This window comes from Anas acuta, chromosome 12 (assembly GCF_963932015.1).
Source record: "Anas acuta chromosome 12, bAnaAcu1.1, whole genome shotgun sequence".
Lineage (NCBI taxonomy): Eukaryota > Metazoa > Chordata > Aves > Anseriformes > Anatidae > Anas > Anas acuta.
Genome location: NC_088990.1, coordinates 9,678,389 through 9,702,225, shown reverse-complemented (window position 1 = coordinate 9,702,225; position 23,837 = coordinate 9,678,389). Strand labels below are relative to the sequence as shown.

At 34.0% G+C, this 23,837-nt stretch overlaps 1 protein-coding gene across 1 annotated transcript in view; it reads left to right on the top strand.

Annotated features, from left to right (window-relative positions):
* EFL1 (elongation factor like GTPase 1) overlaps positions 1-23,837 on the top strand; it is a 70,624-nt gene that overhangs the window by 11,961 nt on the left and 34,826 nt on the right. The window contains exons 12-15 of the mRNA XM_068695214.1: positions 371-470; positions 10,033-10,184; positions 10,882-11,060; positions 13,079-13,214. Coding sequence (XP_068551315.1) covers positions 371-470; positions 10,033-10,184; positions 10,882-11,060; positions 13,079-13,214 — 567 coding nt within the window. The remainder of the gene's footprint in view (positions 1-370; positions 471-10,032; positions 10,185-10,881; positions 11,061-13,078; positions 13,215-23,837) is intronic.

The window sequence follows — 23,837 nt, the reverse complement described above, 5'->3', positions numbered from 1 at the left end:
TCAGTCTAAATGTTAAACACAAAAACACTGTTCTGTGTTTTTGTCATTGTAATCTAAACCAGCCTATGAACTCAATTCTAAATATCAAAACAGCATGTTTAGTTGAATATGTATAGTTTCCAATTATTATGAGAAGTTCTGGTTTTATACTTTTGCTCATTTAATTTTATTGTGAAACATACTTGAAGATAGAGGTAGAGATATCAAATGATATGGTTAGAGTAATTTTCCACTTCTGTTAATTTGTCTTTAGTACATTACTCATTGAAATAGGAGAGAAACATGGATTCCTATAAAATTCATGGAAAACTAATTTTGTCCATACTGCTGGGATAAAAAATGCAAATAACTTCATTTTATGTTTGTTCAGCTTTTCTGAAATGCAGTAGTGAAGGAACGGCCCCAGTTATTGTCTTTGTTTCCAAGATGTTTGCTGTTGATGCAAAGGCATTACCACACAATAAACCAAGGTAAGGAAATGTAACTTTTAACTTCTGATCTACATTAGATACCTTCAGGAAATAAAGTTATGTTGTAAGCTTTGGCAAGATTCTCCTGCTGTACTTAGCGTTGGTGTGGACTCACCCTGAATATTGCATACATTCTGGTCTTCAAAATACAGGAAGGATGTTAAGGTCCTCAAAAGCATCCAGAGGAGGGCAACAAAGCTGGTAAAACGGCTGAATTCATGTCTTATGAGGAGAGGCTGAGGATGTTTGGGTCATCTTGTTTGGAGAAGAGGAAGCAAAGAGGCAACTCATTGCTCTCTACAACTTCACAAGGAGGGAAGTGGACAGGGAGGTGCTGGTCTCTTCTTCCTCATAACTACTGGCAGCATGTGCAGGAGCAGAGCACAGCTGTGCCAGGGGAGGTTCCAACTGCACATCAGGGAAAGCTTCTTTTCTGTGAGGGTGGTCAAATGCTGGAACAGGCTTCTGAGCAAGGTGGTCAGTGCTCTGTGCCTGTTAGTGTTCATGAGGTGTTTGGATAATGCCCTCGAGCATATGTTTTAACTTTTGGTTAGCCATGAAGAGTCAGGTAAGAAGGAACCTTTGAAGGTTCCTTCCATCTGAACTATTCTACGTTTTTTTTAATCTGTGAAAATAATTTGCAAGTGTCTGAGATACAATACAGTCTTCAGAAAGAGGTTTTCTGATGGAGTTGAAGATCAGAATTGTTTAATCGTATGTTTTAGAAGGTTTAGGAAATTTTTGGGGGATATAAAAAATAATAATCTATTGGAGAATAGTGCTTTTGTCCAAATAAACTGTCCTAGTGCATATGTTGGATGTAGTTTCAGGATGTTTGGTTGAAAATATTGTTGAGTTGTAATGTTCTTTCATACCTTTTCAGAAAGGTTGTGTTTGCATGATCATGACAGCTTACATTTGTACCTGGAAGCATTTCCCTTCAAATCTGGCATAAAAGCTAAGCATTCGTCCAGTCCATTGGAAGTATAAAATAAAATGTGTTAATGGAGATGATCCAAACCTTGGATCTTAACTTTTTTTTGCACAGAACTGAAAGTCATTAAGTACTTTAGATGACTTTCTTCTTGCAGTTCTGGAAGATTTTTTTGTTACGGCTGTCTATTTAGTGGTACCCTTATTTTCTCAGAGAGGTGGATCCTTCTTGATTTCATTTCCCTGACATACTTAAGTGTGATACTTTAGCTGAAGCTATCTCTTTTTATGCAGAAGAAACATACTTCTCTGAGTTTATAAGAATGGGGTTTAACTTAATGTTTCATCCCTCTAAGCCTCTAAAACACTTTCTGCATTCAAATTCTGTTTAAACTTTTCATTTCATTTTTTTATGTTCTTAAAAACTCCAAGATTGTCACTGTACAGCAAAGTAATACTGAAGTTAGTTTTTCTACAAAATTAAGCTATTACTGATAACTATTTGTGCAAAACATCTTGTTGTTGTTGTATTAACACTTGTGGATTTTTTCTACTTTTTTTTTTTTTTTTAATGTACTTTCTAGACTTTTTTTCCTATCATACTTACATAAAATCTTCCACGGAAAAAAATATTTCCGGTGGTGTTTTAGTTGCATTGCAATTATGGATTGACCAAACACTAGATGGTGCTGTTTTTCTTCGAGTTCTGTCCTTAGCTGGATCTGATAGGAAAGCTCCTGCTCAGGTTGTTAGTGTAGCATAGCACTGCTATTCGTGCTTTCACTGATAGGTACTCTCATTATTAGAGAAGTTATTTTTAATTGCAAACACATTGAGGTTACCACTTTCTGGCTGTTCTACCACTGATCATGACTCACTCTTTTTATTAGTTGGGATGATCAAGGTTCTTTGACATGAAGAGGATGGAATATGGAGACAAAGGTAGCTTTTCCATTCAGCAGACACAGAAAGCTTTGGACATATTTTCAAGATGTTAGTCCAAAAAAAAAAAAAAAAAAAAAATCTACTGAAAGTCTTGTTTTGGGGTTTCTCGCAAAAGACCATATATGAGAGATTCTGACTTTCCAGTACTAATGATACCGGTTTTCAGTCTGTGTGATTTGCATACTTCTGCATGAGCACCGTCTTACAGATAAACTCCATCTCTGTCTTCTCAGATACTTGCCTTCCATCTTTCTCATTTGCCTTTTTTATTCTCTTTAGTTGTTCCCACTGAGGTAGGGAGCTGTTTTATGTGTGTGGTTATATGCCATGTGTTAATTTTTTTTCTTTTAAAAGAGGGAAAATGAGAGGAAAAAATTCCCTAAACTGAAGAAAGAGTATATAAAATAAATTTGCCATGTAACATTGTACATGTATTTTGGTGCATAAAATGTGTATGGCTGCCTCCATTTTTTTATTCAAATGATTAATTCAGTACAGAACCTTGTGCATTGTAAGTTCCTGGTTGTGTTCTCTCTGTATATGAAAAAATGCACTGCTTAATTTTGTTGGTTTTGAGAATACAAGTGAGATTCCATTTTTGTGCTGTGATGCATACTGTGTAACAAATCTGTGGTTCTGACCATCATTGATCTGGTTTGAAAGAGCTCAAGTTATTTATTGAGCTGAGTAAAGGATTATATTTAACTGAGTTCAAGTAATGCAGAGCTAGTCCAAAATACAAAACAAAATACAAAACGTATCTAGATGAAATCACCGAAAATTAGGTTTTTAGAGACAATAAGGCGGGAGAGTAATAACTGGCCTGGAATTCTTTCTAGTAGACTTATGGAGTATTAGTTATGGCTGTTGGCAATATGTCATTTCCCCTGATTTCTTCAGTAAATGGAAAATTGTGGTGTTTTGCTTGATAGTTTGAAAAGTGTTTCTTGCCTTCTTTAATATTAAATTATTCAATTAGTTACTAATTGTCTAGTATTAAAATGAAACCATATGCCTTTCTCTGTGATAACCAGTCATTATCAGCACCATGTAATTTTGCTGATTAGGTAGCATTAGCAATTTTGTTTTGAAGTGACAGATTGTATTTTTTGAAAAATAGTAATATAGCTGAATGTGTTTCTCAGTTTTTAATTGTTAAGATTCTACAGGTAACCAGTACTTGAAGAAATAGGAAAGGAGTTTGTTTTTAAGAAAGGAAGGAAAGATGGTGAAGCAACACATAGATGCTTTAAAAACATACTGTCTAAATGTGGTTCCTAAATACGTTTTGAATTATAATGGCCACTATATGCTATTTACAGTTGCACAGAGAAGATTGTGCTTAACATAATTGAGTGTTGAGCTGAATATTTGAACCAGGAGGATCAAATAAGGATCCATGGGAATGTTCCTTAAGAATCTCTGAACATAGGGAGTAATGAAGAATGCCTAAAATATGTTGGTTAATAGTGTCTTATCATAGTGGTTTCATGTGTACTAATATAATAACATTAATACTTTATTGTCTATTTCAATTACCTGTAAATTTTCAAGGGACGTAACTCTGTACTTGTGTGTTCTTTGTTTGACTGCTATACAAACTGTTGGCTAGGTTATTTGCATCCTTTTCAGTGGTGGATATTTTTAAGCATGTTAAAACACGTAAAAATCAGACATTTTTCCATAGAGTGATTGCTTGTTTGTTTTTGTTTTTTTTTTTCCTCAAGGCTTACACTCCTCTAATTCTTGAGAGAATAAAGTAGATCCATGCTTTTGTTGTCTTTCTCTCTCCTTTTGCAAGATAGTACTGCATAATGCTATCTTTTTTTAATTTTTTCTTATTAGCTGCAAATTGAATTTGCAGTTTTTATGTTTTGCCTTATTTCTGCCATCTGCTTGTAATATTTTTTAAGCATAGGTTGGGGAAAGCAAAATGATTTAAGTTCAGGTTATACAGTAAATGATAAAGGAAGGATTTTTAATTAAAACAACCTCCTCTGAGACTGCTGTTGGCAAATAATACCCTCTAAAAGGTGACTTTAAAAATCAGTAGATTTGATACTAAAATGGCCAGATTTTTGCTTTTATTGGTTGAATAACAAAATTTGTCAGTTGTTGTAACAGTAGAAGATGTGGAAAATTAATTTATGGTCAGGTTACAACTGGTTGGCAGCTTATATTTATCTTGCTCTGGAAAGACTTGAAAATTGACTTTTATCTTGTACCACTATGACACTGAGGTATTTTCTTTATCAGGTCTTATAATGGAGTGAGAATTGTGTAAATATGCTTTGTCTTCCAGTTTCTTCTGCCTGAACTTGTGAAATAATTTGCTAATTCTAACCAAATCAGACAGAGATGGAGATCTTAGAGATACCAACTTCCAGTAAATTTTGTGAAAACTAGTGGTTAGGTAGAGTAGGCAAAGTAGGACCCTGCTAAAAGTGTATAGTGTGATATACTTCACCTTAGATATTACAATATCTAAAATCAATAGAAAATAGGGCTTATTTTGGAACTGCTTGCTTCACAAAATAATGCCAAACTTATTTAGTGATGCTATGGTACTATTTTTTTCCTGTGGTGTAGCTTGTATACATGTCTTTAAACCAAGAGATTGGAGTGTACTTAATTTTCTTTCTATTGTTTCCTGAAAACTGTATTGTAAAAAAAAAAAATAAAAAAACGTGGCCCAGCCTTCAGCTAAAAATACTTTACGTTGTTGTGATCAAAGTACGAGAACGTTTGTAAAGATCCCAGCTCTGTAAAAAAAAAATTACTATCTTCTTGTGAGTAAATGAATTTTTACATTTAAAAGCAATATGACTTTCAGTGACTTCACTTTGAGATGAACCCATCATCTTCTGTGTGCATTAAACAGAAGTTTAGTTTGTACAAACTTGTAGTTGGTACATTGGGAATGAATTTGACATGAGTCATCTGAACAGATTGTCAGATTTACAAGTTAACGTTTGAAGATGGTACCAGTTATATAATTAATAGAGTACTATATGCTTTTCGAAATGAAAAAAACAATCTGATTATGATTAAATTTCATTGTGACAGCATACATTTGACTCCAGCTAAAATTTTTGGAACTGATTTAAGAGATTGGAATCTGAATCTCTGGACATGTTTAGTTTGCGTAATTGCAAGTTTAGAGAGAAAAGCATATAACATTCTGGAAGAGTTTTTTTTTTTTTCTTTCAAGTTTCATTTCATCTGTCTTTATTGCATATTTAGTATGCGAGATAAATCAAAGGTCAGTATATCAGCCAAGGGCATTTTTCAAGATAAGGTATGACAGCTTGATATGACTATCTTAGTTTTGTTATGTATCTCAGAGCAAATGATCTTCCCTGTACAATATAACATGAAAAAATGTATCCAGTATACCTCTTTGCAGAGTAAGATCACTGTGTAACATTTTATGTAAATACTGTTTGGGGTAATTTTCAGTTGTCTGTTTTGTGTATAGACAGTTAATTCTACTGTGAATTGCATAGTGATTGTAGTTGCATTAGAAAGTATATGAAATAATTTTAGTTACTGTATGTTAGTTTATGAATGGAAATAGCTCTTTAAAGTGATCTTTACGGATGTTGCTGTTCAGAATTTAGGCTCTTAGTTCTGGGCTGGGAAATAATATAGCAGATATGTAAGGCAAAAGCATTAAACAGTTTAATCCAGGAATTCAGGTACTTCAGAAGGATTAGGAAGACCACTGGACATACTCTGTGCTGTATTGTAACAAACAAGCTGCACTTGAGAGAGCTGTCCCTTGGGATGTGGTTGTCTGAAGTCTTTGAGTACCAGATGGTGAGCAGAACAGCAGCCAGTGATTGAAGTAGAACTTAATTCTGAAGAGTGGAGTCATGAAGAGCAATACAAAAGATTCTCTGTAAATTACTTGGATTTTAAGATGTTAACAGAAATTACCTCCTTAGACTGATGGAATCAAGCATATGTCTACAAGGTCAAGGAATTTAAACCGATAAAAATTATAAATAAAAAGTATTCTCGGCTTGTTGCAGGTAATATCAGTCTTTTGGAAGTCAGTTGTTCTGCCTCCTTTGTAAAATGGTCTAACAGTTACGTTTTTTTTAAAAAAAAGACCTGTAAAAGTGTCTCTAAAAAAAAAAAAAATCAGATGCCAATTATTCACTATCATTTTTTCAAACCTTTTGGAACAAAGTCTCCCTTTGATAACATGGAAGGATAGATAGAAAAGCTGTCATTCACAGGATGAAGAAGTTTAGTTGTCATTGTTTGAGCTGAACTGAGTTATCCTTGGCGACTATGGGAATAAAGAAAAAGTCTGTGTTAGCATGTTAATTTCACCTAGTCCGATTCATTTAATCAACAGTCTACTGATGACAATATTGTGTACGCTATGCTGTTTGCCATGTTATTTTCATAACTTTTGCTTATGATGTGTTTGAGCTCAACTCAAAGATGAGTTAGTAATAATGTGGTTGCCCATCTAAGTCAGCTCTGTTGCTTGTGCCTCGTTCATGGGTGCAGTGTGAATGTTTCAGCATCTCTTTGAAGGCAGAGAATCTCTTTCCCTTTCTCCTTCATTACTTTTTTTTTCTGTGACTGTTTGATCCCTTTTTTTCTGCCAGTTTAGGTGTTGTAGCTTTTCTTATGCACTGAAAAGGGGGAACGGAAGAAATATGGTAGAGAAGAGGAAGAAAAGAGTACATCTCATCTGGTTTGGTCAACATTTGTTCAAAATTGATTTAGTTTCTCACTGGTTTCACCAACTGGAGAAATTGAATAAATCAGGGTATAATTTAAACTGGAGATTAATGCACGTAAGACACTGGATCTGCAACAATCTTGTGCAGTGTTCTGCTTGAGTGTGTTCTAATTATGTATAAGGATTTATATGACAACAACATCTCTTTTTTGTGGTTTCTAATGATCCTACTGGGAGTGACTAATTCTGTGGAAATTGACACTGACACAAACCAGAGTGGAAGTCTAGCTTTTACCTACTAGCTAAAGACCTACCCACACTCAATCTGCTTCTTACAAAATTGAGAATATAATTAACTGGATTTATGTGTATTGCAACTTATGTTGCAACCAGTGCATTCAGAATTTTAAGGTACCTTTAGCACTTGTGATAAGGGCTACCTGATACCTAAATATAGTGGTACTTTTAAAGATACTACAGAAGTAGGAGGGAGGAGGGGAACAAACAAACTTTCTTTTACTCTCAGGATTATTTACACAAATGAAAAGCATTTTGGGACAATAAAATGTGTTGGAATGCATATATATGTCCTCATGTACATACTATGCCATCATATATAGACTGCATTTATCCCTTGGCTGTCTCATCTGTACTTTCCCTATCAATCTCTTTCCCCTGGGAATTTTTCAGACATTCCAAACCCTTAAATAGCTTTGAACAACTGCCTTCAGGAAAAAAATCACCATAAAAAAAAGTTTTCTTCTCCACCATCTGCTTTGCATTTTCTATTGTTAAGCCTCACTCTCTTTTGCAATAAAATAAACAAATCAAACAGAAATAACCCATTGTCCCAAATTTCAGAGATGCAGATTCTTAATTCTGTCACAATGACTTCGTAAGAGATTATTTAAAATAAATAAACAAGAAAAACTTTCTGAGAAGTTTACAGGGGCAGTTTTTCTCATTTTTGCCTTTCCTGTAGCATGTAGTGAATCTGTTCCAGGTTCTAAGTTCTGAAAGTGTGCATCAAATTCTGGCATTTTTTCCAAGGAGGATTAAAGGTTTTCTGCTAGGTAATTTCAAAAGATATTTTTAACTCATATATAGTTTTCTTGCCCTTTTGAGTTGAATATTTGCATCAAGTTAAGCATGATAATTAATTGATAACAACTATATAAAATACATAACAATATAACACTTGATTTCTTCAAGTCCTAAAACGATTTCTGGTGAAGTGAAGGGTTCTATTAAGCATTTTAAAAGAATCTAAAGGATATGCAATAAACAGAATATGTATTATGATATAATAAATTTATTGACACTGAGTTGGTCTCAGCCACATAATTTATTCATGGCTTTCTGAAATAACTAATCCAGTTAGGGTCAGACTTAGTGTCCAGTAAGTGTCTTTACTGTCTACAGACAAAAACTTTGACCTCTGAAAAGTGGGTTGTTTCCCTATTTGGCAGTGTGGAATAGTTCATGTGATCTGTGGATGTGATTCAATCTTTTTTTTTTTTTTTTTGAGATCTTTGTTCTTTAAAGAAACATTCTGTTGTAGAGCTCCTTGCTGTTTTCTTTCTCTTTATTATTCATTAGTACTACTACTGCTCAGCAAATCTTGAAGTGTTTTGTTGCAGATAGAGTGTAGTTCACAAGTGTAGAAATTAGAGAGACAAGGCTACTAAACAAGCTAAAACTAATAGGGCACTTCTGATTCTAGCGCTCTGTTCATCGTATTGGGTGCTTGATAGTGAAAGAATCCTAAACCATCTTAATATTAAGAACTGCTGGTCTTGCCCCCAGCACATGAGCAAATGCAGGTGTAAGGACACTCCATGCAGATGGGGTTTTGTTATGGGATTAGGTTCGCTTCTTGAGATGAAGTCAGCATATAATATAGGTGATTAGTTTGTTCAGTTGTGCTTTATAAATGCATGCCTATGAAGGAGAGAATTCTTCTATTTCTTCTCTTGGGTTAGAATTCTACTAAGAATAATTATATAATGTAAAAAATACATTGGTTGTTGTTTTGGACACAAATTATTTATTAATGTTGGAAAGTGGTATATATTTCCATTGCTCGTAATGGGGAAAAAATATAAATTTGAAAGCATTCTAATTCTAATGAAACAAGTCTACATATCTTCATTTTTTTCATCTTTTAAGCCACAGTAATAGAAGTGGTTTTTAATGTAGGCACCTGACAGCATGTTATACAAAAAAAAAATGTGGATTATCTATGAACATGGCCTTAGGGAAGGACTATAATGCCTGTCTTTAATTATTAATATTATTTATTATTATTTGCTTTAAATCTTACATTAAAGCACTTTATTTTAAGTTAGGGTTTGCCAGTGAGTAGATGGAAATTGCATCAGAATATTACAATTCTCTTTGTTGTTTCCTCAGTGAAGTCTTGTCCATTATGAAGCTATTCACTTAATAGAAAAGTCACTATAGAAGGCAAAGTTTTTTTCTTGCATTTGAACACTTACTGTAAAGACTACCTTAGAACAGTAAAAATATTACAAATGCATTGAAATGACAATATTTGATTCACTATGTATTTGGAATAAAAGTCTGGTATTTTTTCTAACTAGCTTGGTATAGATAAGTCTAGATTAATACACTGTTTAGTCTTAGCTGTCATTCTAGTTCAGAATAACATACTGGACATAGTGTGAAAAGCAATTTTTAAAATTGGTTTGGGTCTTTTCCAAGAAAGTGAGAATTCACACATCAGTGGGAGAAACTAGATGTATTTTAATGAAATAAACAGAAGTTTAAAACGGTAACCTCTTTCTAAACTTGGTAGAGGAAGAGTTTGTTTATTTTAGCTAACTAAAAATACATAGTATCATGGGGACAAAAGGCATTCTGTGTAATTTTTTCTTATGCTGAATATAGTATTCTAATTCTTATAATTTATTTTAAAGTAAGGGGTGTTTCCAAATGCTAATACTTTAAAATACAATTTAGGCCTTTAACTCAAGAAGAAATAGCTCAACGACGTGAACTTGCAAAACGGAGGCATGCAGAAAAAATGGCAGCAAATCAAGAGAAGGAGCTGTCAGAAAAGCCCCCAAGTGAAAATTCATCTGAAGTGACCGGAAACACTGGTGATACAAAAGGTATATAATGATCTGCTATCCATTTTTTCTCATAGTATATTTAACATCAGTATCTAGGTGTTGTTAAGGAGCTGATTATGGAGCCGTGTACCTTGCAAAGAATCATCCACGCTCCAGTCCAAACAGTTTAATAGATGGGACTGAATGAAGAGCAAGGAGGGAGTTAAAGGCAAGCCGATAATTTATAGATGCTGTAATAATGCCATGGATACCTGTTTATATGGCCTGAGAATGTTCTTGGTCTCAGTATTTTGAGTCACTTTAAGATAGACGATGCCTTAAGGGGATGCTCTGCTGAAAAATTAAGTAATTTCCACTCTGAATAGGAATACAGAATGATTTATTTTTGCACATGTGTATGGGGCAGAAAAATTCAGTTTTAGCTTACTGCTAGAGTTGCCTTATGGACTTGTAGCTAGTGTACTTTAGGCCAACAGAACTTTACTTCCTCTAAGCAAGTGCCAGAATAAGTGTTTTATTAAAAAAAAAAATAATAAAAAGTTAAAAATATATAAAAAAAAATATATATATATATAAGCAGCAATTGAGAAAATGGGGCTGGAGTATGGGTTACAGTGGCAGGTTCTTGTCTTTGAATATGTCATCAGATGTGATACTATAGTATGTAATTGATTTTTTTTCAGCTGATGAGGCAGAAACTGCATTTAGAGTTGATGTATTTTTTCTAACTGATTAGGTGAAGAGCAACAGCTCACTGATCAAACAGAGATCGCGACCTCAAAGGCAGCAAAACAGGAAGCAGACAACAAGGAGTCTTTCATTGCTTTTGCTAGAGTGTTCAGTGGTGTAGTGAAAAGAGGGCAAAAGATCTTTGTTTTAGGACCAAAATATGATCCTGCTGAGTCTTTGCATAAGGTAAGAGGTGACAGTGAAATGTTCCCATAACTTGGCATTATTTTTGAAATATTGTTGACTTAACTTTCTGCGCATCGCACGCTCAAAACAAGGTTCAAATCAAAAATTCCAAAATGTAGCAAAGTAATTTAGAGAATTAATATGATTTATTTTAGTAATAAAGTTGCTGTGATAAAGAAGGAATGAACCTTCTTTATTATTTCATTTCTACTGAAGATCTCAAGACTTTGCATGTATGCTTTAGGAGAAGTAGATGAAAGATGATCCTTGAAATACAAGGATTACATCCTGTCTGTGTCTAATAAAGGATATTTTGTTTTGCGCTGTTCTGTGAAAAGATGTTGGTTAAGTGTCTACACATGCAACCTGATTTTAATCAGATTCAAAATAATTTGATTTAAAAACCTTGTGTTGAGTTTTATGAAACACAAGACAGACACGAAGGGCCTGAATGTATTTCTAAGCACACGTAACGATTCAAAGCTCGTTCTGACTTTCAGCTATATGCAGAATCCAGTGAGTTGCAGTGAGAACAATTCATAATAGCATACTGGTTGTACATCCATGGAATTCTGCAAAGTTTTGCAGAGAAATTGTGCAAAGACTTGAACATAGCATAAATAAATGTCTACTCTGATACAGTCACCATTTGGTACAGAACCATACAGTCAGGGGGATTTGAGGAGGTTTAAATAATATGTAGTAAGATTATTTTTTTTTTAACTTTGTCAGCTGTATTATTTTCATTAGGCATTAGAATGTTTACTGAAAATGAGTTTCTTAAACCTGATAAATTATGTTAAATTACTGGGAGGCTGGAAGCAGTCAGCCATTGTCTTATGGAAAACAGTAGTATCAATTTTGATGAATCTTTGGTTTCCTGCATGCTTACTTTGCCTGCTTAGATCCATTTGATTAGACTGTGCTGTGGATTATTTGCTGTTTAAAAAGAACACATTCAGCCTGATTTTTTAAGGTGATAGAGTATGTCCATAAATACTTGATACACATTTATGATCTTAACAAAATGTGAAGATGGTGCCTCAAACACCCGCTTGGAGATTGCACTTTTAAAATGTTATTAAAAGCAGCCATTTCAAATTTTGTGAAGGTGAAGTGATCATTAGCCTTTTAGGTATGACTGACTCTAGCTGAAGTTAGATTTGACATTGCTTAGTAATTTTGAAATGTCTCAGACAATAACAGGTGAATTTTAGTATCCCCAATACAGAGGCATTTCTTCAAAGATGGATTTTGCTAGAGAGGTCTGGATCAAACTCCCCTTACTTAATTGCTTAATATGACTTCCTTATACTGTTTAAATACAGTTGCAGAATTTAAAGCAAAACATAAAACTTCTGCAGCCCAATAAAAGCATCTTACTCAAGCATATTCTAGCCCAATACAGACTTTCTTCTCAGAAGTCTACCTGCTAATGAATAAGAAGTTTTATCTTGTTTGGAAGTTTGAGGTTTGTTACTGTGGAGATGTGTTTTGTTTTTGCACATTTGACTGATTATTCTAGTAATAATAATTCTTGGGATTACCAAAATACACTAAGCATTTATTAATTAACAGCAAATACAGTATGTTCATATATAAAGAAAATTTGTGATGGGAAAAAGAGTTATTTTGTGGAACAGGAGAGTGTGTAATAGTGTTGAAAAGAGTCTGTTAAATGTTTTGAGAATGTGACTGTAGAAGTTAATTACTTATGAAATTACCTTAATGTGTGTTTTATCAGTGACAATGAACAGTGAGCGAGAATTAGCATGCACTTAAACAACAAAGCAAACACTGTTTTTAATTTTTCTTGGTAATATTTCATTGTATGCCCCAAAACTATGTTTTTTGGAAGTGAGATACGTAAGTATGTTTTGGTTTTGAATATCTGGCTTTTAAAATGAAAATGCTTTAAAATGTATTTCTTAGTTTTGAAATGCAAGAGATTTTCAGGAAGAAGTTTGTAACAGTACTAGGCAATAAATATCCAACACTGGTTGTTTTACTCCTTGTAGCTGTCATCCCAGTGTTCTGCTACAGATGATCTGCCATTAGTACCTCATATGACTTGCTGTACATTGGAGAATCTCTACTTGCTTATGGGAAGAGAACTTGAAGATCTTGAAGAAGTACCTGCAGGAAATGTTCTGGGTAAGACTTAACTAATATTTAATTTCCTAGAGATTGAATGCTTATATCATCCAATATGCACTGAAATTATTTTGATATGATTAATGATAAGAGAACTTGGATAAATCTCTGAATATTTTTAGGTATATTATATGTGCAAAAAATGAAGGCACTCATTGTGACTTCGGTAAACTTTTAATGGTGAAGTGGGAAAAAAAATCATAAAGAGAAAACTAGGGATTACAGGAGCCCTATTTACTGTTATCTTCAGGTTGGAGTATTGCCAGGTAAGCATCACTGCCAGGAATTGCCAAAGGCAACAGTAAGGTCCAATATTTTCTAAATTGCAAGGATTATAAATAACATTTTCTCAACAGTGGAAACACTGTAGTATGATGTTTCTAGTGATGTGGATAATTGTAGTTTTTTTTTTTTATTAAAGGGTCTGTGCAAAATATGGTGCTAAAACTTATTTGTTACTGCTACGGCAAATTTTGAACGTTTTCCATGCACATGTTTCTGAATGATAAGTCATCAAAATCATTGAGTTAGGTTCTTCTGTGCCAGATTTTGAGTTGTTTTTCTCTAGAGCATTAAATAGCATTCGTTTTCTGTTCTGTCCTTCATTTGTTGTTTTTTTTTTTTTTATATCAAAAATACTACTTAGAATATAGAGAGTGTAAAATTCAGAAGTAGGGTTTTTTTCAATTTGTGGGAGAGCTGTAAACAGCTAATCCTACAAAAAAATTGTGAGTAGTCTCTGCTTCTGAGAACAACTACTCTGCAGTGGTTTGTAGCTTTTCCATAAACAAGAGCGTACTAGTCAGGAAACAAGAAAGTTCTAAATGGTGACAAAAGGTTTGTCATCTTTAGAGATATGCATTAGAATCTTAAGATCAGAATTAATGCTCAGAGCTTTTAGCTAAACCGTGTTTGGTATGTCATCTCTTTGAGATCACTGGATGTTCTGTTTACATATTGACAAGTCAGATTTTCATTTTTACCTACAGCATACAAACTTGAGAATTAGTTTTTTTTTAAATCTGATGTTAAAGAAATTTTAAAACGTAAAAGCCATAAATAACTTCTAGCTAGTTTTTCTCCCATTTCTCCATAATGTTGTATTGTTAATTTACATAAATTCAAGAAACATTTTACCTGTTTCATGATGTACCACATTCAGGAGAAAATGCAATACTTTTATATAAATGGAATCTCTAACAATGGTGAAGCAGGACTTTCATTATTCCTCTTAATAAAAATTATTTCTGTTTCAAAGGCCATTTATCTTCCAGCTTCAAAGCATACAGTGATGATTTCTCTCCAGCCATATAAGGAAATTACTTGTAGATTATCTAGTAAAATAAGGAAGCTTTTCTGAAAGCTCTGTAGTTTTATTCTGTATAATTAAATTATTGCCATAAGGAATACACAGTTAATCATGACTGCCTATTTCCACTTTAAAACTCATGGTACAGGGATTTTTTTTCCCAGTGTTTTTGTTGGTTTCTTACAAGGAAGAACCTGCTTGGTGACAATGAGCAAGTAGCCTTTTTACTCCTCATACTGGTTTATGCAAAGGTTTAATGATCAAAGAAATGGCTTAAGACATAGGCTGTGTCAGTGGAGTTGAGGATTTCATCCATTGGTCCTTGTGGCGGATTAGATTTTTCCTTAAAATACTAATCTCCTTATAAATGTTAAAAAACTGAAAAACTAGTAGCAAAATACTACAAGAGGAAAAGGTAATGAAACATACCATGAACACACAGAATTCATGAAGAGTCAGCTGAAAAATAATACTATTTCCCTGTCTACTGTGCATAGCCATTTTGGCAAGCTGTGGAAAGTTGTTCTGAGTTTGTGGAAGTTAAGAGAGAGCCTGTATTGCAATTGTTAATTTGTATTGCAAGTTTACAGTGCAAACGTTTTGTCAAAAGTATTTCTCAAAAAGCTTTAAACAGTATGTCATTTTCAAGTGGTATGGCAAACACGAAATACTGCCTCCTTCCACATAGCAGTTAATAATTCACAATTTTTCTTCCATGCAATCTATGTGACTATTCGACATTTTTTGCAGTCCTTGGGTGAAATATGACTTTAACTTAAAACAAACAAATGAAGTTCTTGAGAACCAAGGATAATAAAGGCTTTGTAATAAATCTTTTAAAACTGATTTGTCAGAGTTTTCTATGAAGAGCAAAATTCCTTTCTGTCAAAATACCTGGCTTATTATTATCTTAATAGGAACACTGTAATCTGTTTTGTAAATTCCAACTATGTATATCAAAACCATGCTTAAATTCCAAATACAGAAGTACTCTGTGTTTTCTATCGTTAATATGATAATATATATTGCCTAAATATACCTCTCAAAATTAGCTGGGATATTTTTTAACTCTGAGATGTCTTGGGCATGTATAATGCTCACCTTTTGAAAACTGCCTGAGCACCCATTAGAAAGAAAAGGTATCATGGACCTTAGTGATCACAGAAATCCACGTGCTATTCTAAAAATTTTGGCCTTTTATGTCTGTAAGGAGAGAAACAGCACTTCAGTATTAAATTCCAGAGACAAGTTGACTGATATATCCTTGCATGTTCTTAGTGGCACTATAATTAACTCTGACCTGTGTTTTACATAATCTAATGCTATGCAAATAGCAAGCTACTGTAGTTGCCCCACTCGCTTTAAATATTTGTGTCCTCTTTTGCTATGACAAAAATGTATTGGAGAAAGGAGCTTAATATAGACAGTCATCTGGCTACCCAAATGTGTTTAACTTCTTTTTGTCTATTGACTATTACAGCAGCTTAGGTTCTTATTGGTGAGCTCCCCATTGCACAGGAAACATCTACTGTATTGGAGGTTCCTGCTGCCATCCAAGTATCTGCTCCAGATGTGTTGTGTTTGACAGCTATTGAGTGAAATCTGTTAATCTCTGGTCATCTCAGTTCTTCTTACTAATGCTTAGTTTCTCTTATAAAAAGGAAAATTATAGATGTCATGAAATACTAAACGATTTAATGTGGATGTTGTATGCAAGTTCTTCTGTTTGCCAAGTAGTATTAGGTGTTATTTAGCTAACTGTAGAGATTGCTGATGCTAGAACACAAATAGAAATATTAATACTAAGAAGCTGGTTTTTGTTGTTAATGAAGGATGCGTGGAAGCAGTATTTATTATGTCATTTAATGTGTGAAAAAAATGTTGCTTCTATGCCAGTAGTGAAAACAAGAAGTTAGTTAAACAGCATTAAAAGTTTAGCAAATAGGACAATTACAGGCAAGCTTAAAATGATTTCAGTTGCATATCTACATTAAGAATATTTTCTCAAAAGCAAGACTACCTCTATCACACGTGTTGAAGTGTTAATATTCTGGAGAATGTAAGGAAGTGGAGAAAGCTGATTCACTTGTTCCTGGGGAAGAATATATAGAATCTTCCCCCTCTGCCTTCCTGACAAAGGAGAAGTACAAATACAGGGAAAGCATCATTTTGTAACACTTGTTCTGATATTTTTGTGGTTGAAGAGGATAAAAAGAACTTAATGGGCATTCCCCAAAGTGACAAAGGAATATTAGAAGGGAATGTATGAGCAGCAAATAATTTGGGCTCCCAAGTTAAGATTGAGCAAGCACATGCCCTCCAGATGCACATAATAGCTTCCTTTTTTTTTAATTCCTTCCTTTTTGTTAAATTTGCTTGGCACAAAATCTATTTTTTCTTTTTGCTGTCCTATAATAAAAGGCAAAATGCCTTTTTTGTTCTATCCAAAAGGGTTAGAAATGTTTTAGTAACAAAAAAAAGAGTTGTTGAAGGTAGTGCAAAAATGTATTTTAAATAGGCAAAAAGAAGTAGTGTTCGTTGTGATGTCATGTGCAGATGAAAGGATAGGATCCTCATGCTGAAGTTACTGATTATTGATTTTAAGTAATTTAAGCAAATGCTGATGTTAAAAAAAAAAAAAAAAAGACCATGTTTCTGAAAGCACTGGCAGTACTTTTAAAGTGTCGCTATATATGTAGGTGATTTTTGTTAAAATTTGTCAGTGTTGTGGTGATTTTTTTGTTGTTGTCTTTAGGCTTAAATAATTGAAGGATCATCAAGTGATAAATTTTATTCCAGTGTATCTCAAAGTGTGTGCCACATGCTTGTGTGCACAAGTTCAGAGTAACATGCATACTAAAACTGAGCTGTATACTGTTTTTATCCACAAGTACCACCACAAATGTGAGCAAACACATAATCCAAATCAGATTTTTCACAGAGCTGCCCGGTACCACTACGTAAGTGATTTTTGTGTTTTATTGAGTACTGCTAAAAAGCAACGTTTTCTGCTTGCTTCTGTAGTGCTTTAGTGCAATGCTCCTAAGAGGCTAGATAATATACTGAATATTTTCAAATGCAGTTAGCCCTGTGAGTATCAAGTGTTCTAGGAAATTAAGAGCATTTGTTTCTTTAACTGATCAAATGATAATGTTAAAAGCAGGGATGTAGAAGTCACTCCTGGTGTCAGCTCTCTATGATCTGACTTCCTGGAGGACTGACTGCTGGGTACCTTAGATTTTTCCTCTTCTAAAATGCTTGTTTTCCCACACAGTGTTCTTTCACGTTTTAATTATTTATAACGTATTTAAAGGAATCTTGAAGCTTAAACAATATGACATGGGAGCTAGGTGATTATGGGTACATACTTACGGATTTTTCTGTACCTTTCTAAAGATGTGTGCTGAACAGCTGCAGTTGGTGTGAAGAGCTGCTATGTAGTAAGTAGTATAGCTAACCTCGTTACAAGGTGTCTAACAAGCATTTTATTCCTTTAGGACTTCATCGAACAATTTAGGAGCTTTTAATAAGCAGCCTCTGTTAAAAGCAAAGAGCAGCTGCAAGCAGCGATGCCATTTTAAAGGCCCAGAATGGCTTTCTAGGACTCATGCCAGCCAGCAAGCATTACCACCTTATGTGAAAGCCCTAGGAACAGTACTGCTGTTGCACCAGCCTTTTATTTCTGTGCAAACATTTGGTGGGCTAATTTCAATCTCTGAATCAGTAATATGATTATTTAAAAAAAAAAAAAAAAGCTTGAAGTGATTCCAGCTGTGTGGCCTGTCTCATCTCAGTGTAGATCAGTGAAAGATCAGTGAACACAGGAGGGCAGTCTTTCTCAAGAATATTAACTGAAATTAGCAGAAAATAGTGAATGAAACAAAGAAAACCCAAACCTTTGTCTTCAGTTTTGGGACATTTACGATTTTAATCACTAACTGCCATCTTACAACCCCATTTAAAAAAAAAAAAAAAAGGAATTTGTATTTTTAACTACTTTATAATAATAGAGCATTATTCAGTAAGAGATATAATTGAATGGATTTTATTGCATATTTTTTCTTCATGAAACAATGAGTTTACCTGACATTATTATATCTACAGTAACTTCTTACCAGTCAGTGTTTTATACATGGTTAAATTGTTGAAAATGTGAATATGTTTAAATTGTTTCTTTGAGCTAAGGACATTGTAATTGATCTGTGATTTGGCCTTTATCAGAGCTGGATACTGAAACCATTTTTTCTTAACTCTTTTTGCTGTAATGGACTTAGTCCTTTTGCAGTTCCTGCTCTTTGCTTTGTGTTACAATAAGCAGGCTGAGTAATTTGTGCTGCTTATTGGGCAGTGTAGCATAGCATGGTGCACAGCTAATGCACTGGTATCAAATGAAATTAGAAGTGTATTTTGCTGATTATCTGATAAGTTTCCTTTGCCCTGTTTGCCTTACCATTTCTGCTAATTGTTTTATTTGTGATTTCAGTTCATGGGATTTGATTTGACAAACTTGATTGCAAAAGCAATAAATGATTCATGATCTTGTTTTCAAACCAATATCAACATATCACTAGGGCATAGATCAATGGAGAAGAAAAAGTAAGACAAGTCTTAGGTCAGAAATACAACACTGACATCTGCATCTCTGTTAACATAGCTAAAGTTTTCTTGGGGAAGAAATGTTTCAAATGGTTAATGGTTTCCTTATAAAGCCTTTTAAGCTGTGTTGTTTTTCTTTTGATATTGAAAGTTTTAAATGGTGTTTTCAGTAGCTTGATCTTTTTTCTGTTTTTCTGAGTGTAGCTTCTTAAGACTATAAAAGGAAATCGTGTGTAGTAATTCTTTCTGAAGAAAACCACTTCTAAATTCTGTAGTGCTTCTGGAATGTTCTCTGCTCTAATTTTCAGGGTTTTATTATGAGATCTTAAAAATGTGTTTAGTCTCTCCACTGGAATGCAAGTTTTTCGTCATATTTTAAAATCGGGCTGCATTAAGATAATTTATGTTGAAGTCATATTATGTTCCTCAGGCCAAAAATGCCTTTAAGTTTGCTCTTGACCACACTGGATTATAATGTCAAAAATTCAAATAATTAAGTTATTGAGGAAAGGAGTTAATTTAGTGAAGCATTCTGTATCAGTTTTAAAGCAACTGTTAGTTACTATTATCTGCAAAATTTGAGCTTTCATGTAAATTACAATTATTTTTATAGTTAATATTCCAAATAAGAGGTAAGCATTCCTGATTGTTCAGGGTTTGTATGCAGACAAATACTGCTGATGCTTGAGGTTTCCCAAATCAGAAGGAAAACTGCCCAGACTTGTTGATGTTTGTTGTTGCTACTTATGTGCCTGTGGGCAGCAGTGGGACTTACAAGAATCAGGGCAATTTCATTCCATTGCTGCTTGAAGAAGTTCACAGCACAGCAGCAGGCACATGTTCTGGAGCTACTTAATAGAGAAGACCTAGAAATAGACTGGAAAAGAGGGTTTGAGGTGCAGGCAGTCATCTCTGTTTATCACTCACGTTTGCTTCAGGAATCAGTGATGTTTGGCTTTGGGGCTTCAGATTTATTAGATGCCTGGTATTAAATGAATTTATATTGCTAAAAATGTCGTCTGTAGTCTGGATCAGAATTCAGGGCCAGTGCTAAAGGGACGATTCCCTTTCTTTGTGTAAGGGTGGAGAATTGACTTGTATAGTCATTGCCTCTGGGCAGATGTTACTCAGCCTTTTAATAGCTAAATGTTTGTGGGTTTAGGTCCCAGATACTAACTGGCTTATCTCCAGAATTTCCAAATCTTCTGTGTGAGTACTTGGTTGGGTGTGATTTTCCATGTCTCTTTAGATTAAAATGAAAGGATAGGGATTTTCCCCAGTATTTCACAGTTAATTTCTTTAGTCAGCATTGAGGCATTATTTTCAGTCTCTCCCTCTATGAAACAATGTATAATAAAGGGGGAACAGTTATCTACCAAAATACTTATTACTTGGCTAATGTAATTTGTATATTTTTAATACCATACGAGAACAAAAGTGTTAAAGTAGTTGGTGCCACCAGTGTAGAATGGTAATAGAAGTCTCAAGGTGAAGTTTTCAGACCATCGGCTAAACTCACCTCTGCAACATTGTGTGGGATTTTTTCCAACATACTGAGATACATCACTGCTGATTGGGGGAAAATACCTCTACTTATAACATTTACTTGGTGTATGTTTTTGTGTTTTGTAACTGGTAGTATGCTCTTTTAAAGTATTGTTTATTAGGTGGCTGTTTGTTATAGCTGTGCGCTTTCTCCCTTCTTATAAATGTGGTTCTAACAGGATACATCAAATTTGTCTGGATTAGTAGAAAATTTCTGAAGAGATATATGTACCCATTACTAAATGAGGATCTATGATAGATGAACCGAAATGACTTCAGTTTTGTATTCAACGTTGTCAGAACTTTGTATCTAAGAATATCCCACCTGTTAGTGCAGCCATGAAATATTGCATGATGAACTGGGAAACATTAGTTCAGGGATGAATTTGGACACTATGGCACCAGAGTAAATGGCTGAGATGCTCAGCAAGAATGCAAAATTCGGGGAATTAGTGTTTAAGGTTCAGTTTTCAACAGAGGTGAGAATTACCCGATTTAACAAGGATCTGTGTTAGACTATAAAAATGATCTTTTCATCCCTTTGTACTAAATGGTATTAGGATTGTTTTCCTACTTCAAAATTAAATGTGCTGGAGACTTCCATTTGCAGAAATAGTAAACTTTACCTTTCAGAAAGCTGTTGTAGAATGTTTCTTTTGTTTAACATGGCTGTGGTTTTCTAAAATTCAAACTATGAAAATGCAATGCCATTTCAGGAATAGGTACAAAATAATCACTTTAAGTACAGGCTTCAAGTGGGGGAATAACTTAACATAGCCAAATCAAGGTCTGCTCCAGTGTGTTCTATAACTAAATGTTGGTTTGAGATTGTATGCAAGTAGTATTCAGAATCATTTATATGAAATTCAAGCTGTGCTGTGTAATTTTGATTGCCAAAGAATTAACAATTCTGTTGCCCAAATGGATGGGTGCGACACTTGAGTCAGGTTTGAAATTTATTGCTCACATATAAAAATATAACATTTCAATGAATGTTGTGTAGCTATTGTCTCTGTAAATATTTTTGACTACAAACTTCCACAGAAGACTTAACACATGGAAAACTAATTCCAGAAAATAAGCATTAATCTAGAATATGCTTTTCAAAAGGAAAATTCTTTTTTTTTTATTTTCTGCCACTGATTTAAGCCTGATTTTAGTTCACTGTGCCTGAAAATTAACTGTCTTTACCTTAGTGTAAATAGCACACTTAAGTGTGTGTATACACATATAGACCTATTTTATATGTTTTCCTTTTTTCCATTCCATGAATTTAAAAAAAAAAAAAGTTTTAAATGAATGTGTTGTAATGAATGCCACTTACGTAATCACTAAGCAAAGTGTGTACTTTTAATCAGCTGGCCATACCTTCAGCTGTTCTGGTCTGATGATGTTCAATTTCTATTAGATGAATTAAGCTTTTCGGCTTCATAGCCGAGGTAGTTACGAAACATAGGTCTTCATCATAGTATCAAGCATGCTATACTTGGGAGCAAATAGCTGAGCAACAATATAACAGGAATACTGTCCCATAGGTGTCTTTTAGCCCAAGCTTTTACTAAAGAGTAGAATTGAAAAAGACATTGGAGGGTGTAAAAATTCATATTAAATTGTGAAATTACCCGTTTGGATAATCTTTGTTTTCTGTATCTTTGAGAGTTATTTTAAACGTGTATGGAATGTAGTTTATCTCTTGCCTGGCCTCATTCACAGTGCTGCTTCTTTATCCTTTTGCAGTCTCAATCAGAACAATAGGCTCTTCCCAAGACATCCTTCAACACAACCAACCTCCCTAGATAATCAGATTAATGATAAAAATTATTTTTACTTTTGGTATCTTTCTGTTGTGAAATATACCGTGTGTTACTTTTGGGGGGAAGTAGAAACTTGAATCTAGAAATTAGTCATCACATTATCCTCTCTGTGCCCTGAAGTAGAACAAAATGAATAAGTGGTACAGTTTTTTTTCTAGGAAGTGTAGGTTTTGTTGGTTAAATCCAGTTTGTTGCTGTTCTTGCATAGTTCACATCTTCTGACTTAGTTTTGCTTTAATCTTACCTTTTTCAGCTTCAGAAAAGTAGATCGGGAAGTTTTTCCTCTGTATATGAGACGTTTTACATGTAGCAATAGAAAATTTGTAATTCTCTTGAATTTATAGTTCTCTACTTGTGTATAATCTCTTTTCCAAGGTTATGAAAAATTGAAACCCTTTTAAATTGATTTTTTTTTTCCCCCTCTTCATACTTTAAGCAAACAAAACAGTTCTAGAGAAAAAAAGCAGGTACTTCTCTTTGTTTTTGTTTTCTGAAAAAGTAGAATGAAATTTCTGTTTCTCATGGCAAATGCATGACTGTCTGATAAGGATTATATTTTAAGTTAAATATCAAATGCAATCAAAATTCTGGGCATCTAAATGATTATTATTGTTAGTGTTAATATGATGACAATTCCTTGACATAAGAGGGTAGTCAGGGAGCAGTCTTGTAAAGAAATGTATAGGAATTTTCTGGAAATGGGAATAGAAACAAGCTAACTTACTTTATACTTTAAATTGTTTTCTAAATCCTATTTAATGTAAGTCTAGAGGGCGCTGTTTTTCATGCAATACAGAAATCTGTAATTATTTCAATTCTGGGTAAAGGTGTGGATTCACAGCACTGTCAGAATGGCAACAACTTTGGATTCTTGTTTTTAATGCGTGTTTCTTTGTATAGAAAATCTGCAAATGCCGTGTCCCTAGATGAAATAAATCTCATGGAGCACTCCCAAAGTCAGTATGGTGCCTACTTTTTCTCATTAACTCAACTTGGAAATAATGTACTGCTTTTGGAGGCTGTATAGTGTAGCTACAGTCACATGAAAAGATCTTGTTTGGCTTCCTCTTTTTGTTGTTTGCTTTGTTTGTCCTGAGAAAAGTTACAGTTGTATTGGAAACATGGGAAAACTAGTATCTGGATGCCCCTTTAATTTTCATAGCTACACTATTTGTCTTCTGTGCAGAGTAACAGCCAGACTGTAGAAATTAGACTTAACCTCCCTCAGCTTGTCTTTGGAGTGACTCTGAAATCCACATTTTGACCTGAGCCTCCCCTCACCAAATTTTAGTGTTAAAAATTCCTCCTGTTTACTGTTCATATTCCACCTTCCTCTCTGCCTTTCCATCTGTTACTCTT